Source organism: Lynx canadensis, chromosome B4 (genome assembly GCF_007474595.2).
Source record: "Lynx canadensis isolate LIC74 chromosome B4, mLynCan4.pri.v2, whole genome shotgun sequence".
Taxonomy (NCBI): Eukaryota; Metazoa; Chordata; class Mammalia; order Carnivora; family Felidae; genus Lynx; species Lynx canadensis.
In genome coordinates, this window is record NC_044309.1 from 11,273,379 (window position 1) to 11,287,385 (window position 14,007).

The 14,007-nt window shown below is 38.0% G+C and overlaps 1 protein-coding gene across 2 annotated transcripts in view; it reads left to right on the top strand.

The window, feature by feature from the left end:
• The window catches only part of SEC61A2 (SEC61 translocon subunit alpha 2), a 34,944-nt gene that overhangs the window by 10,756 nt on the left and 10,181 nt on the right, over window positions 1-14,007 (top strand). The window contains exons 5-10 of one of the 2 annotated variants that reach the window (XM_030323199.1): window positions 3,435-3,566; window positions 3,689-3,798; window positions 8,974-9,127; window positions 10,110-10,270; window positions 10,595-10,792; window positions 12,811-13,002. In XM_030323199.1, the coding sequence (XP_030179059.1) occupies window positions 3,435-3,566; window positions 3,689-3,798; window positions 8,974-9,127; window positions 10,110-10,270; window positions 10,595-10,792; window positions 12,811-13,002 (947 nt within the window). The remainder of the gene's footprint in view (window positions 1-3,434; window positions 3,567-3,688; window positions 3,799-8,973; window positions 9,128-10,109; window positions 10,271-10,594; window positions 10,793-12,810; window positions 13,003-14,007) is intronic. The other variant, XM_030323200.1, reaches the window with a different exon arrangement.

The window sequence follows — 14,007 nt, forward strand, 5'->3', positions numbered from 1 at the left end:
TCAAATTATTCAGATATTTATTGAGTTCTTAACTGTGTGCCAAACTTTGTGCCAGGTGCCGAGATTAGAGATGTGGTCACGACAATGTCCCTGTTGTCATGGAGTTTATAGTACGCTGTTTGGGGACGTAGCTTCTACATGAAGTGTATTTTGGGCGAGGGGAGAGACATTTGAGCAGAGACCTATAGGACATGATATGGAAGGCCATGTGAAGATCTGGGGAAGGAACATTCTAGGGAATAGCATGTGCCAAGGCCCTGAGATGGGGGTGTGTTTAATGTGTTCAAGGAACGATGAGGAGTCACTGTGGCTGGAAGAAAATAAGGAAAGGAGTAATGTGGCTGTAGATGAGTCCAAGAGCCAGATTATAAATGGCTTTGTAGACAAATGAAGGAGTGTTTCAAGTGTGATTCCAGGCCACTAGGGTCCTCTTGAGTCTCACATTTAGTGTTTTCCCTGATTTTGTATCATAACTGGTGTTACCTTGACACAATAACTGTTTTGCTCTGTCCTGTAATTTTTTAATACAATTGATTTCTAGGAGTTTAACTGTTTGCAAGATATATACACCTACATTTTTGATAGATAGTGCTAAATTAGCTTCCAAACGATTTGTATTTTGTGCACTCAGCAGTTGTATATGAGAATGACATTTTTCTTCCAACAGTCGATATTATTTAGTCCTTTAGTCTTTGGAAGTTGGACATGTAAAAATTGGTATCTGTTATGTAATTTGTATTTCTTTATGTATTGGTGACCTTGAACATCATTTTATATTTTTATTGAAGATTTGAATTTTTTCTGAGTGGACTTGTTTAAAGTAAGAGAAAATTTACTAGTTCAAACACAAAAATGGAATTTATTAGAAGGATAACTGTTTTATTTTTTGGAATCCAGAGGAGGTAAAAGGACTAAGCCTGGCCGGGGAGAGAGACTCAGCAGCAGAGACTGGGAACCTTCTTTTGGGGAATTAGCGCCCCAGATTCCTGGTTCTTTGGTTCATAGCTCAAAATTCCAAACTCCAGGATTTATACCATGCTCTATCAGCTTTGGTTAGAGTTTCAGGGTTATGTAGTTGAGATGTGGGTGCTGGGGTCCCTCCTGTACTGTCAGTATTTCCTGAGAAAGAGCATTGTTGGGAGCAGCCATACTGTGTTTCTCTTTGTCCTTTTTAAAATTTTTTTCTGTTGGCTTGTTCCTTTTTAATTGATTTGTAAGAACCCTTTGCATATTGGAGATAAGAACTCTTTGTCATTTGTGTTTGAATATTTTTCTTTTAACTTTTCTGCCTTTTTTTTTTCTTTCAACTTTTATGCAGTGTTTTGCCACATGGATTTTTCATGGTTATATCTAACCAGGGGGTCTGATTTTTTTTTATTGTGGGTTCTAGGTTTTTTTGTCAGGCTTAGGAAAGCTTTTTCCTTTCCAAGATGACAAGTATACTCACTTCTAGTCTTTTTGTTATTTGTCTCTTATGGTTACATTTTCTATACATCAGGCCTTTATTTTGAAATAAGTCATGAGGTAAGAAATGCAGGCATGATTTTTTATAGATGGCCAGTCTCTTGGTAAGGTCCATTTGTCCTTTTCCCTACTGATTCGAGGTGCCATATTTCCTGTGTGAAATTGTCATCAAAGTTTGACTGGATTTATTTTGGCCTGCATCCTTTTGACAGTTACAAATTTTTGTGATTTGACTTAAAAAAAAAATGTTTACCTTCCTACCTATTTCTCTACCTAGTGGTTTTAACAGCAGGGAATGTTGTTACCTTTTACTGTTGAAGAAGTATTTGAGAAGACATAAAGAATCTTTCTAGAATGGGATCTTTTCTCATATTAAGGGTACCTTTTGAGGATTTATAAAAGCCAGGATTTAAGGTAACAAAATAACCAGTGGAAACCTATTCTTGCTGTAGAATTATTTAGTTCTACATGTTACCTTACACACTGGGTGTATTTGGTTTTCTTATTTTTCACTGTAAGTACAAAACGTGTTTTCTGTAAAGAAAAACTGAAAAAAAATCAAGAGAGGCAAGAAGAAGGAGATAAAAATTATCTATAATCTCACTGGGTAAAAATAATCATATCTTAGCAACCATATCAGGAAACTATTTTTCCGCTTAAGTATTAACTGAAACCAAACTGTAATACTATTTTCCAGATGTTTTTTTGCTACCCAGTAGGTCACGAACATTTTTCATGCCACTAAATATTCTACAACATTGATTTAGATGACACTTTATGTAATTTTAGATTTTGAATTAGAAGAGTCACAAATACTCTTTTTTTTTTAAGTTTTTTTATTTTATTTTTTTTTTAATGTGTATTTATTTTTGAGACAGAGAGAGGGGGAGGGAGGAAGGGAGGGACAGACAGACAGAGAGACAGAGCATGACTTGGGGGGCTAGGTCAGAGAGAGAGAGAGGGAGACACAGAACCCAAAGCAGGCTCCAGGCTCTGAGCTGTCAGCACAGAGCCTGACATGGGGCTTGAACTCATGAACTGTGAGATCTGACCTCAGCCAAAGTCGGACCCTCAGCCGACTGAGCCACCCAGGTACCCTAGCCTTTTTTTTTTTTTTTAAGTTTATTTATTTTAAGAGAGAAAGAGTGCACATGTGCACATGTTCGTGTAGGGGAGGGGCAGACACAGGGAGAAAGAATCTCCAGCTGGCTCTGTGCTACTGAGCCCCACATGGGGGGTTGAACTCACCAACCATGAGATCATGACCTGAGCCAAAATCCAGAGTCATTCACTTAAATGACTGAGCCACCCAGGTGCCCCAGAGTCACAAATATTCTTAAATATCATTTTTTTTTATTAATTTGGTATTTAATTTTCAGGCTTGGTATGTAACTTCTTATTTTGCATTAAAGTAAAACGTTCATTGTAAGTTTTAAAAATAATGGTTTGAGGGGCGCCTGGGTGGCTTAGTCAGTTGAGCATCTGACTTCGGCTCAGGTCATGATCTCATAGTTTGTGAGTTCGTGCCCCGTGTCGGGCTCTGTGCTGACAGCTCGGAGCGTGGAGCCTGCTTCAGATTCTGTGTTTCCCTCTCTCCGCCCCTTCCCTGCTCGTGTTCTGTCTGTCTCTGTCTCTCAAAGATGAATAAACGTTTAAAAAATAAATAAATAAAATAAAAAATAAAAAAATCTTCCAAGATTTCTTTCACATTTTAAGTTTAGACTTTACAGAAATTTACATTTTTATGGTATAGTAATTTTATTTCAGTCAATTGTTGCAAGGTTGTGTTAATAAATGAGAGTTTTTTTTGTTTTGTTTTTTTTTTGGCAGTTAATGTTTAAAGGATGAAAATCTGCTTGTTAACATTTGAGCGTGTATTTCAATAGACATAATTAAGGACTGCATCACTTTTAAATTAATCTGCATTGAGTATAGTAAAGATTATTTGCTTCCTTCTTTCTCCTTTGCAGGAACTTTAATGGAATTGGGTATCTCCCCGATTGTAACATCTGGTTTGATTATGCAGCTGCTGGCTGGAGCCAAAATCATTGAAGTTGGAGACACACCCAAAGACAGAGCTCTGTTCAATGGAGCCCAGAAACGTGAGCTATTAATGCAATTAGAGTCTTTACCAAATTTGAGAATTTTGTGGTAAAGATATTTTTCTAGTCTTTTTTTGTCTTTGGTTGTAAGCATGTACTCCTTTCCCCCCAATTTTCATCAGTATTTGGTATGATCATTACCATTGGGCAAGCCATTGTGTATGTCATGACGGGCATGTATGGGGACCCTGCTGAAATGGGTGCTGGCATCTGTCTCCTTATCATTATTCAGGTAAGAAAGCCAATTTTTCATTTGCAGATAACAAAGCAGTTTGATTTCTTTTTTCTTTTCTAGCAGTTCTTTAGATGACTGAACATTAATTTTCTTACTTTTGTATTATCTAATTATAAGATTTTGATTATTGAAGTGACCCATGTAAATTGTATTGATGTAAAAACTAAAATTTATTATGATAGCCTCATAGCTGCATTGGATAAAGAATTACGGATCAACTGTATTTCACTGTTTCTTAGATGCACATTTTTTACTTTCTGATGTCTCTGAAGCCAGGATGTTTTCTCAGAGCTCATGGTACCTCATGGTTGCTGTCAGCCAGGCAACAGTGGTGATGGTAATCATCGCCTGCGTGTGTGTGTGTCCTCTGGTTGGGGCTATTCACATGGTCGTTAGATCAGTTGCGTGCATCGTTGATGTAACATGTTTTTGAGTTTAGTTGCTGTTTAAAATGTCTTCAAAAGCCTATGATTTATTATGGAACAGTCACTATGGGCACAAAGGCACAGAGCAAGCTAGATGATAAAATCTGTGGTTAGGTGTAAAGTAACTTTTCTTATAAGTAGAAAATAAAAATTTTGATAAGCTATTGTGTCATAGTTTAATTGACACTATTTTTTTCTCTTAGTGGTACACAGAATAATGGCATTACAAATAACATCTCAGCAGTAAAATACATGAGCCCACATATATATATTCCCTGGATTTTTAAAATAAACCCTTTGGTACTGAATTTTTATTTTTATTTTTTATTTTTTGGAATTGAATTTTTAAAGGCCAACATAATTTTCCTTCTAAATATCTTAAAGTGTGTCAAATTTAGAAGATATTTCTCTAATGTGCAGTCCTTAAAAATCATTTAGATAAGCTACTCACGAATGGATTGTACTTTTCTAGAATAATTACGGGATTTTGAAAAGAAGTTTGAGAAGCTAAAAATAGCATTTGGAGTCTTGATTATTTTGGAAATGCCTCTTCTTGCTCTGTCTATGGAATTAGTATTCATTAGGAACATTTTTTTTTTAAGGGACACCATTTGCCTTCCTCTGTTTTCTTTATTTTTTCTTTTTAGTTTATTTATTTTGAGAGCGAGAGATTGAGAGAACCAGTGGGGGAAGGGCAGAGAGAGAGAGGAGGACAGAAGATCCGAAGTAGGCTCTGTGCTGACAACAGAGAGCCTGATGCGGGGATCAAACTCATAAAATCTGAAATCATGACCTGAGCTGAAGTTGGATGCTTAACCAACTGAACCACTCAGGCATGCCTAGGAACATTTTTTAATGGCCAAAGGATCAAGGTTAGAAGTAAATAAAACTAAAATACCAACTTATTAATATATACATTGAGAAAGAGGATCATTTCAGACTGGCATGGTTGACCATTATTTTTTAATGAGAAATGTTACATAGAAGCAAATCAAAATAAGATCGTTTAGTAAGTCTGATTGAGAACAAGGAGAATTAGATTGTTCAAGTATATTTATTGGCATCTTTAACAACAGGGAGGGTCTTCTCACTAGATGGAAATATCTTGTCTTTTGACCAGGGGAGGAAATTTTAATGGACTATCAGTGTCTTTGGTAGGTTTCTGAGCCCTAGTGAACTCTCATTTGGTATAAGGTAGAATTTTTTAGAATGACCTTATCATTATTTCTCCGTTTTAAAAACACTTGGTTGGCAAATTTATAACCTTTGAGAATTAGAGGCAGAAGAGTTAGAATGGCTTGGGAGAGAAGATCCTCTCAAAAGTGATTTTGTTGTCAGTGCTCAGGATCTCTTCACATGCTTTGGGCATTGTTGAGAATACTGATACATCACTCGTTGCCATCTTCCGTTTCTTTATGGCCTTTGCTTTATGCAGTCCATAGTTGAGAATAACCCCGATTTTTACATGACAGTCAGAATTGGTACCTAACTCTTAGAACATTATGCTCCAGTAAAAATTTTTCTAGTATTTTAGTAAAGCTATTTTTAGATTCTTTTTTTTTTTTTTAATTTTTTTAAACGTTTATTATTGAGAGACAGACACAGAGCATGAACAGGGAAGGGGTAGAGAGAGGGGGAGACACAGACTCTGAAGCAGGCTCCAGGCTCTGAGCTGTCAGTACAGAGCCCGACGCGGGGCTCAAACTCACAAATTGCGAGATCATGACCTGAGCCAAAGTTGGTTGCCTAACCAACTGGACCACCCAGGCGCCCCTATTTTTAGATTCTTAAAAAAACTTAAAAAAAAAAATTTTTTTTTAACGTTTATTTATTTTTGAGACAGAGAGAGACAGAGCATGAACGGGGGAGGGGCAGAGAGAGAGGTAGACACAGAATCGGAAGCAGGCTCCAGGCTCTGAGCCATCAGCCCAGAGCCCGACGTGGGGCTCGAACTCACGGACCACGAGATCATGACCTGAGCTGAAATCTACGCTTAACCGACTGAGCCACCCAGGCGCCCCTTAAAAAATTTTTTAAAAATGTTTGTTTATTTTTGAGAGCAGAGCACAAGTTGGGGAGGGGCAGAAAGAGAGTGAGACACAGAATCTGAAGCAGGCTCCAGGTTCTGAGCTGTCAGCACAGAGCCTGATGTAGGGCTTGAACCCAGGAACTGCGAGATCATGACCTGAGCTGAAGTGGGATGCTTAACTGACTGAGCCACCCAAGCACCCTAGGATACTTTTGGATTCTTAACCTCATCTGACCAGTTCTAGATTGAAGTAACTTCTGTGGAGTCATTATGAATTTGAATTTGAGATAAAATGGAGTTAAGCTATTTTAGTTTTTTTTCCAGTATCAGAAGTCAAGGAATAGTAATATTCCAGGAGTGAATACATGAATATATACTTTTTTTAACATAAATTCTGAGATTGAGGCTTCCGGTGTTAATGTAGAGAGAAATTTGTCTTGTTTGATCAAAGATGGTAGTGCGTCTTTTAAGGCATTGCTAGCATTGCAAATGTGTGGATATGCTGAGGAGATATGATTGGAGCAGTGTGGTTCACCTAGAAGCAGATTTTGAAAACCGTTTGCATGCAGTTCTGTAAGGTGTTTCTCACCTTAATTATTCTTATTTCATTCACGGTCATGTCTTTTAACTAGTGAGTTTTGAAATCTAAGTAGTGGCTCTTGGTTAAAATAAAAGAATAGAAACTGTCAGTGTGCATGGCACATACGAAAGGGAAGTGTTTCATCACACTAAATGTGTGTGCCTGTGTGCGTGCATGTGCACATGCATGAGCAGAGTTGAAATGTAGAGTTATTTTTAAAGTCTACTTTATTTGTAAAGTCTACTGTAGAGACTTAAACATATGGTGCGTTCTGCGAGAGCATGCATGTAGCGCTCACTTTCTGTCACTGTTCTAGTCAGTGAGGTGCTGTAACTTCCTGGTTTCTCATCACCCTCAGAGGCATACTTCTGCTTTTTACGATCTTTATCTTACTCCTTTGATTATAGAAACTGTCTCTCATTTAGGATTCTCTAGAATTCCTTTCTCCAGTTAGAAAAATAAGAGTTGGATTTTCACAGGATACATGTAGAATCACTCTGTAGTCTGATGGTCATTGGTCTGAACAGTGGGTTTGGAGAATTAAAGGTGTTTCAGAGTGATAGTGACTCTGGACAGGTCATTTAATCAGAAGCCCATGCTGAGACTTTTTGGTGGGCTGATACATTGTGGACAGCTCTTATTCCCTGCATTGGGTTGGGTTTCTGATTGCGAGTATTTATTTACTTATTACATAATTGTGGTCAAACTAAAAGCTCAGTAGTAAGTCCTAACTTCTCTTTTATCTTGTCAAAGTGGTAAACTTGGTTTTCAAACAGTAAAGGATTCATGAGCTCTCTTAGAAGTTTGAAGAATTGTACCCTTTTTCCGGTCCTTTGAAAGGCAAACTAAAAGACTGTAAATAGACAATGTAGGCTGTGTCCAAGGACTGAAATGACAGTTAAGGAAAAAAAAACCCTGCAGAAGGTAAGCATGCTTAAAATGGTGTATGTGTATGGTAGTTGTTTGCTCTCTCTCCTAACCAGGGATGTTGGGTAAACTGAGTTAATACTTGGGTGGGAGGCTTCAGAGCTGGGAAGAGTGGACTTGGCATTTCCTCACTTATGTAGGATGGTGTTTTTAAAATGGGGACAGGTGTGAGGTTGGGGGCATAGAAGCATTTTTTTCTTCCCCTCTTGATCAGGTTACTGAAGTTCAGGGAAGGCGTCATGACTGCGGAGGTCACTTGCAAGGCTTTGGATTATTTTTAATTGATGCATGCTTTTACAGAAATGTCTTCTCCAAGAGGAACGTTAAGAATTTTCAGTTTCACATAAACTAAAGTTAGTATGCTTTTATTTTTTTGAAAATGAGGAGCTTAAGAACCTGGCAAATCCTTGTCTTCACATTTACATTCAGTCTTTGCCATTGTATGTATAGAATGCATTTTTTACACAGTTATAATCTGTGCATATTAATTTGTGCTCTTTTTGACTTACTCTTTATGTATTAGAGTTGATCCTTGAACAGTACAGGGGCTGGGGTGCTGACAATAAAGTAAGCTAGAGAAAAAATGTTACTGAGAAAATCGTAAGGAAGAGAATGCATTTATAGTGCTGCAGTGTATTTATATAAAAAAAAACAAACCTGTGTATACATGGTCCTGTGTAGTTCAAACCCATGTTGTTCAAGGGTCAACTGTATGTATAACATAATCTATAAAGTATTACATACAGTAGCTTTAAAAAGGTGTCAATGTAGTGCACGTACTTCTTTAATGGCAGTATACAATTGCACCTCATTACTATACCTTATTTCATTTGGTCTTTCACTTACTTGGAATGTTTTCAGTTTCTTGCTGTCCTAAATTCAACAACTTGAACATTTTTGTTCCAGTGTGCTTTTCAATAGGCCTTATGTAAACATTGTAAGAGAAACTATTCAGATGGTTTATAAATATGCTTTAAAGGTTGAAATGTCTGCTTTATAATGTAACGATATTTCCACCCCTCTGATTGGCAGAACTGACTTCTGTCTGAACTAAAGAGGGGTTAAAAAGATGCAGAGTAGTAACAGTGATACTGCAACAGTTAGGTTTTAAATTTACAAATGCCCGTACTTTGAAAGTAGTCAATGGTGTTCATCTTCCCCTTTCTTGAGTTGATTCTTGCTTCAGCTTACTTGCATTTCTTTCCCCACAGTTGTTTGTTGCTGGTTTGATTGTGCTGCTGTTAGATGAGCTGCTACAGAAGGGTTACGGCTTGGGGTCTGGTATTTCCCTCTTTATTGCCACCAACATCTGTGAAACCATTGTCTGGAAGGCCTTTAGTCCCACTACTATTAACACTGGCAGAGGTACATTGCACAGTGTCTGCGACTGCACGAGTTTTGCTGGATGTGTGCTGGAAAGTAACCTGTCTCGGAGCAGGACATGCCTGTAGACATCCTGGTTTGCCCTCCCAGGGGACCACTGATGCTGATTGCTCAAGAGTTAAGCAGCAGAGATTTGTGGAGTATGAAATACTACTTCAAAAAGAACAATAACTAAATTTTAGCCTCTGCTCATTGAAAATTTCAGTGATTGCAAACAGCTTTTCAAAAATGTTTTTTGCTTAAGTCATTGCTGCAGAAGTCATTGATTTGACCAATTTCCGCATTCCCAGGGGGACAAAAAGGTAGTGGATTAAGATTTTTCAAATGAAAAAACTATTACATATTGTATGAGGGAGCACTAATACTTTTGCTGCTATTCTACTTGGCTTTGTAATAGCAACTAAATTTTGAAGTAATTCGTTCTGTCTTTCCTTTTCCCCATTTCCATTTCTCTCAGATGCCATCCACGGTTCATAGTGGTTAACATCTAAACTGATCCCAGCCTTAGGAAAATAGCAATGATGGTTTGTTAATATTCTTGGTAAAACAAATTTAAAAGCAAGCACGATAGAGTAACACATACCTTTTGATTCTGACATCTTTACTCTGCTTTGCTGCTGCTTCCCCCTAGCCCCACCTAAAAATAGTCCCCTTCCCTTCCCTAAAGTAAAGGAGAGGCAAATCATTATGACCTAAATATTTGCTTAGGTTTATTCTACTTTGGCTGTTTTCATGAGGAACAGTCTCTTGAGAAAACTTGAGATTTGTGCTAAAAAAGATACATTTGCCTCAACGATGTTGCTACTTTTAGAAGCCCCACACATGGCTGTGTTAAAGAGTAAACATTGGTGAATTATTTTGACTCCTATTTTCTGCCATGTACTGGAGTTTCAAGGTTATTTGTTTGCTTCTGGGACAACTTTGGGTGACGAGTCTACAGTCCATTTCTATCTTCATTTATCAGGTACGGAGTTTGAGGGTGCAGTCATAGCTCTCTTTCATTTACTGGCCACCAGGACAGACAAAGTCCGAGCTCTAAGGGAGGCTTTCTACCGGCAGAACTTACCCAACCTCATGAACCTCATTGCTACAGTTTTTGTATTTGCCGTTGTCATATATTTTCAGGTAAGTCTGCTTTCTTCACTGAAATACGTGGGATGTGGACTTTTATTTAGCTTTTAAAGAAAAGCATCCCATTTGAAATGTTAGTATCTAACAAGTCAGTGTTGCAGAATCTAGTCAAGCACACGATTCTGTTCTTAGACTCCAAGGTGCAAAATGTTTGTGGTTACCGCCTAGAACAGGATTTCCGTTTCTGTGTGCCATGTGGAAGGAAAACATTAGCACGGCCTTTTCATACTCCCCACTGTGGTGGTCCCGTCTGCCGTCTGTATGTTCTTTATTTGATGTGTACAGTTCCTCTTACTTCCTCTTCCTTTCATTTTTTAGGGATTTCGTGTTGACTTGCCCATCAAGTCGGCCCGGTATCGAGGACAGTACAGTAGCTATCCCATCAAGCTCTTCTACACCTCGAACATTCCCATTATTCTCCAGTCGGCCTTAGTGTCAAACCTGTATGTTATTTCCCAGATGCTGTCTGTTCGATTTAGTGGCAACTTTTTGGTAAATTTACTAGGACAGTGGGCTGTGAGTATTTTCTTATTTATTCGAAGCATTTAAATTTATTGTAATTTGCATTTCATGGTTGTATTTTTAGTTGAAAGAGATGAGCCAAAATTGAAACAGTTGCTGTAGCATTTTCACATTCACTGACCTGTAGCAGAATTTGTCATTTATTTGGAAGGAGTGATGAGTGTTGCAAAACTAAGATTGGCCAGGTTCTTTGTGTTAATTTACTGTCTAGGAAGTATTTTCACATCTCCCTGGAGGGACCTCAAGGTTAAAATCACAGCTGCTCTCATGAGAGCGGTTTTCTGTTTTGTTAACTTACTCTGCTGTTATCTAGAATGTTTTTTAAGGAAGCTATTTGCTGACTGTATGTAGGGTACTGAGATCTCCTGTTTCATCCCCATTTTTCACAGCCTGAGTGGCAATAAACTAGTGATGAACTGGGCTAGAGATAGGCACGTGATTATTGGCCTGAAGAGAGAACAGAGTTACTAGAAATAGAATCCAGCACTCTCTGACTTCCCATTTTAGATCCTGTCAGCATAGCTTTTTCTAAAGAGGCCCAGCCATGTTGTTGTTACTGGAGTGCGAGTTCTTGTCGGATTGAATTTTGAGTGATTTAAATTCTGTCATATGACCACGGAGTACTTTTCCCCCTTACATCTATAGAATTGAAGGAGACTCTGAGCCTTTATTCTTTTACAGAACATGTAACTGTGGAATTAGTATTTCACCAACTACCTTATTTCTGAAATGTGCTCATTCTACGCATTTATCTTAATATGCTAGCTTTTCCATTGTAAGTTATAGTGACATATCTTTCTGCTTCTAGTGATCATTTTTTTTTTTAATTTTTTTTTAACGTTTATTTATTTTTTAGACAGAGACAGAGCATGAACGGGGGAGGGTCAGAGAGAGAGAGGGAGACACAGAATCCGAAACAGGCTCCAGGCTCCGACGCAGGGCTTGAACTCACGAACCGCGAGATCATGACCTGAGCCGAAGCCGGGCGCTTAACCGACTGAGCCACCCAGGCGCCCCTCATTTTTTTTTTTTAAATTTAAAGTTTAACAGGTCAAGACAGCAACTCTTGAGTGTTAGTTGAAGGAAATAGGATTCTCTTTATCTATAGTACTCTTTTTCCATTCATGTAACAGAAATGTGATTACCTGTGATGAGGGAAGATGTGGTCCCTTCCCTTGCAAGCTAATAGTCCAGCAATAATTATGACTGTGGTAATTTCATAGCAATAAATGCATTGAGTGGTTGTATATAGACTGTGTTGTGGTCTAACGAAGATTCTTTTTAATGAGATAATTACTGGGAAATTGAATTTGTCTATAAACCGTGCTTTTGATTGGGGATTAGTGATTCTAGGGGCACAGTAAAGAAATCATTTTGAAATGTATATTCAGGAAGCAGACATTTTAATCATTGTGGCCAGAAATTGCTTTCTACCCCATATACCCCAGAACATACGCTGTACCTAGTTCTGTTACTATAAAAATTCTTAAATGTTTGGATAAATACCCTCACAAATATTTACTAAAAGACTATGTCTTAAAATATGCAAAACATAAAAAGTTTAGGCAGCGAGTTGTTTGTTGTCTGTCAGTATTTCAGTTAATTGTATTCTTCATGGAATTCTATGAAGTGAAAGAATATGTTGCATGGTCTTGTATACTGCAGAAAGTTTCAGATTCTAAATGTAATCAGAGGTTGCCTGTAAATGGAACCATTTTAGGAAGAGAAGGAGGATTTTTTTTGTAGATGTATTATAATGTTGGTTTTTAGAAGATCACTCTTCTGTTAATAATATATTCACAGTGTCTTTTATGTAAAAGATGCTCACTAGATAATTTTGAAGGAGTGAAAATATCAGACACAGAAGTAAATCTTCAAGTTACATGGGATCATTAGCTGTAGGTGCTTTGAGCTTACAACATTGTCATAATTGTTGAGGAGTTTGAAAAGTCATAAAAATGTATCTTGACCAGATGGGTTGACCATTTGCCCTTATTGTTCTTGTCCTGTAGGATGTCAGTGGGGGAGGACCTGCTCGTTCTTACCCAGTGGGAGGCCTTTGTTACTATCTTTCTCCTCCCGAGTCCATGGGCGCCATATTTGAGGATCCTGTCCATGTGGTTGTTTACATCATCTTCATGTTGGGATCATGTGCATTCTTTTCTAAGACGTGGATAGAGGTGTCTGGTTCCTCAGCCAAAGATGTAGGTATTTGTTTTATATGAAAATAAACATTTTTACTTTTTAGCTGTCAAAAAATGGTAATTGGAACTCTCTTAATTACTTTTGTAATTTAAACTTAAAGTCATATGTTCATAATGAGGTAATGTCACCCGTCGGGGATTAAAAACCGGTATCTGAAAGTGGAAAAATTTTTAGAGTTTTACAATGGTTTGTGACCCTCCAAAGCTTAACCTTACCCAACAAATTCTTATTCCTTAGTATTTAATTTCTGTTCAGGGAGGTGATACGTAAAAAAGATTGAGAAACCATGGTTTAGTATGTGGGTACTAGGTGGTTGCACAGCAGTGAGCCTCAGGTGTAATGGTAATGGTATGGCCGCACCTGCTTCAGGGTTCTTGTATTTATTGATGTGTGGAAAGCACTTCCCACAGAACCTTGGAGGTAGTAAACAGTGAAATATTTAGAGTTTGATTAAAAAAAATTTTTTTTAATGTTTATTTTTTGTTTTTTGTTTTTTTTAAATTTTTTTAATGTGAAATTTATTGTCAAATTAGTTTCCATACAACACCCAGTACTTATCCCAAAAGGTGCCCTCCTCAATACCCATTACCCACCCTCCCCTCCCTCCCCCCCCCCCCCCCCCCCCCCGCTCCCACTCCCCCCTCCCCCCCACCCCCCATCAACCCTCAGTTCTCAGTTTTTAAGAGTCTCTTATGCTTTGGCTCTCTCCCTCTCTAACCTCTTTTTTTTTTTTTTCTTCCCCTCCCCCATAGACTTCTGTTAAGTTTCTCAGGATCCACATAAGAGTGAAAACATATGGTATCTGTCTTTCTCTGTATGACTTATTTCACTTAGCATAACACTCTCCAGTTCCATCCACGTTGCTACAATGGGCAGATTTCATTCTCTCTCAATGCCACGTAGTATTCCATTGTGTATATAAACCACAATTTCTTTATCCATTCGTCAGTTGATGGACATTTAGGCTCTTTCCATAATTTGGCTATTGTTGAGAGTGCTGCTGT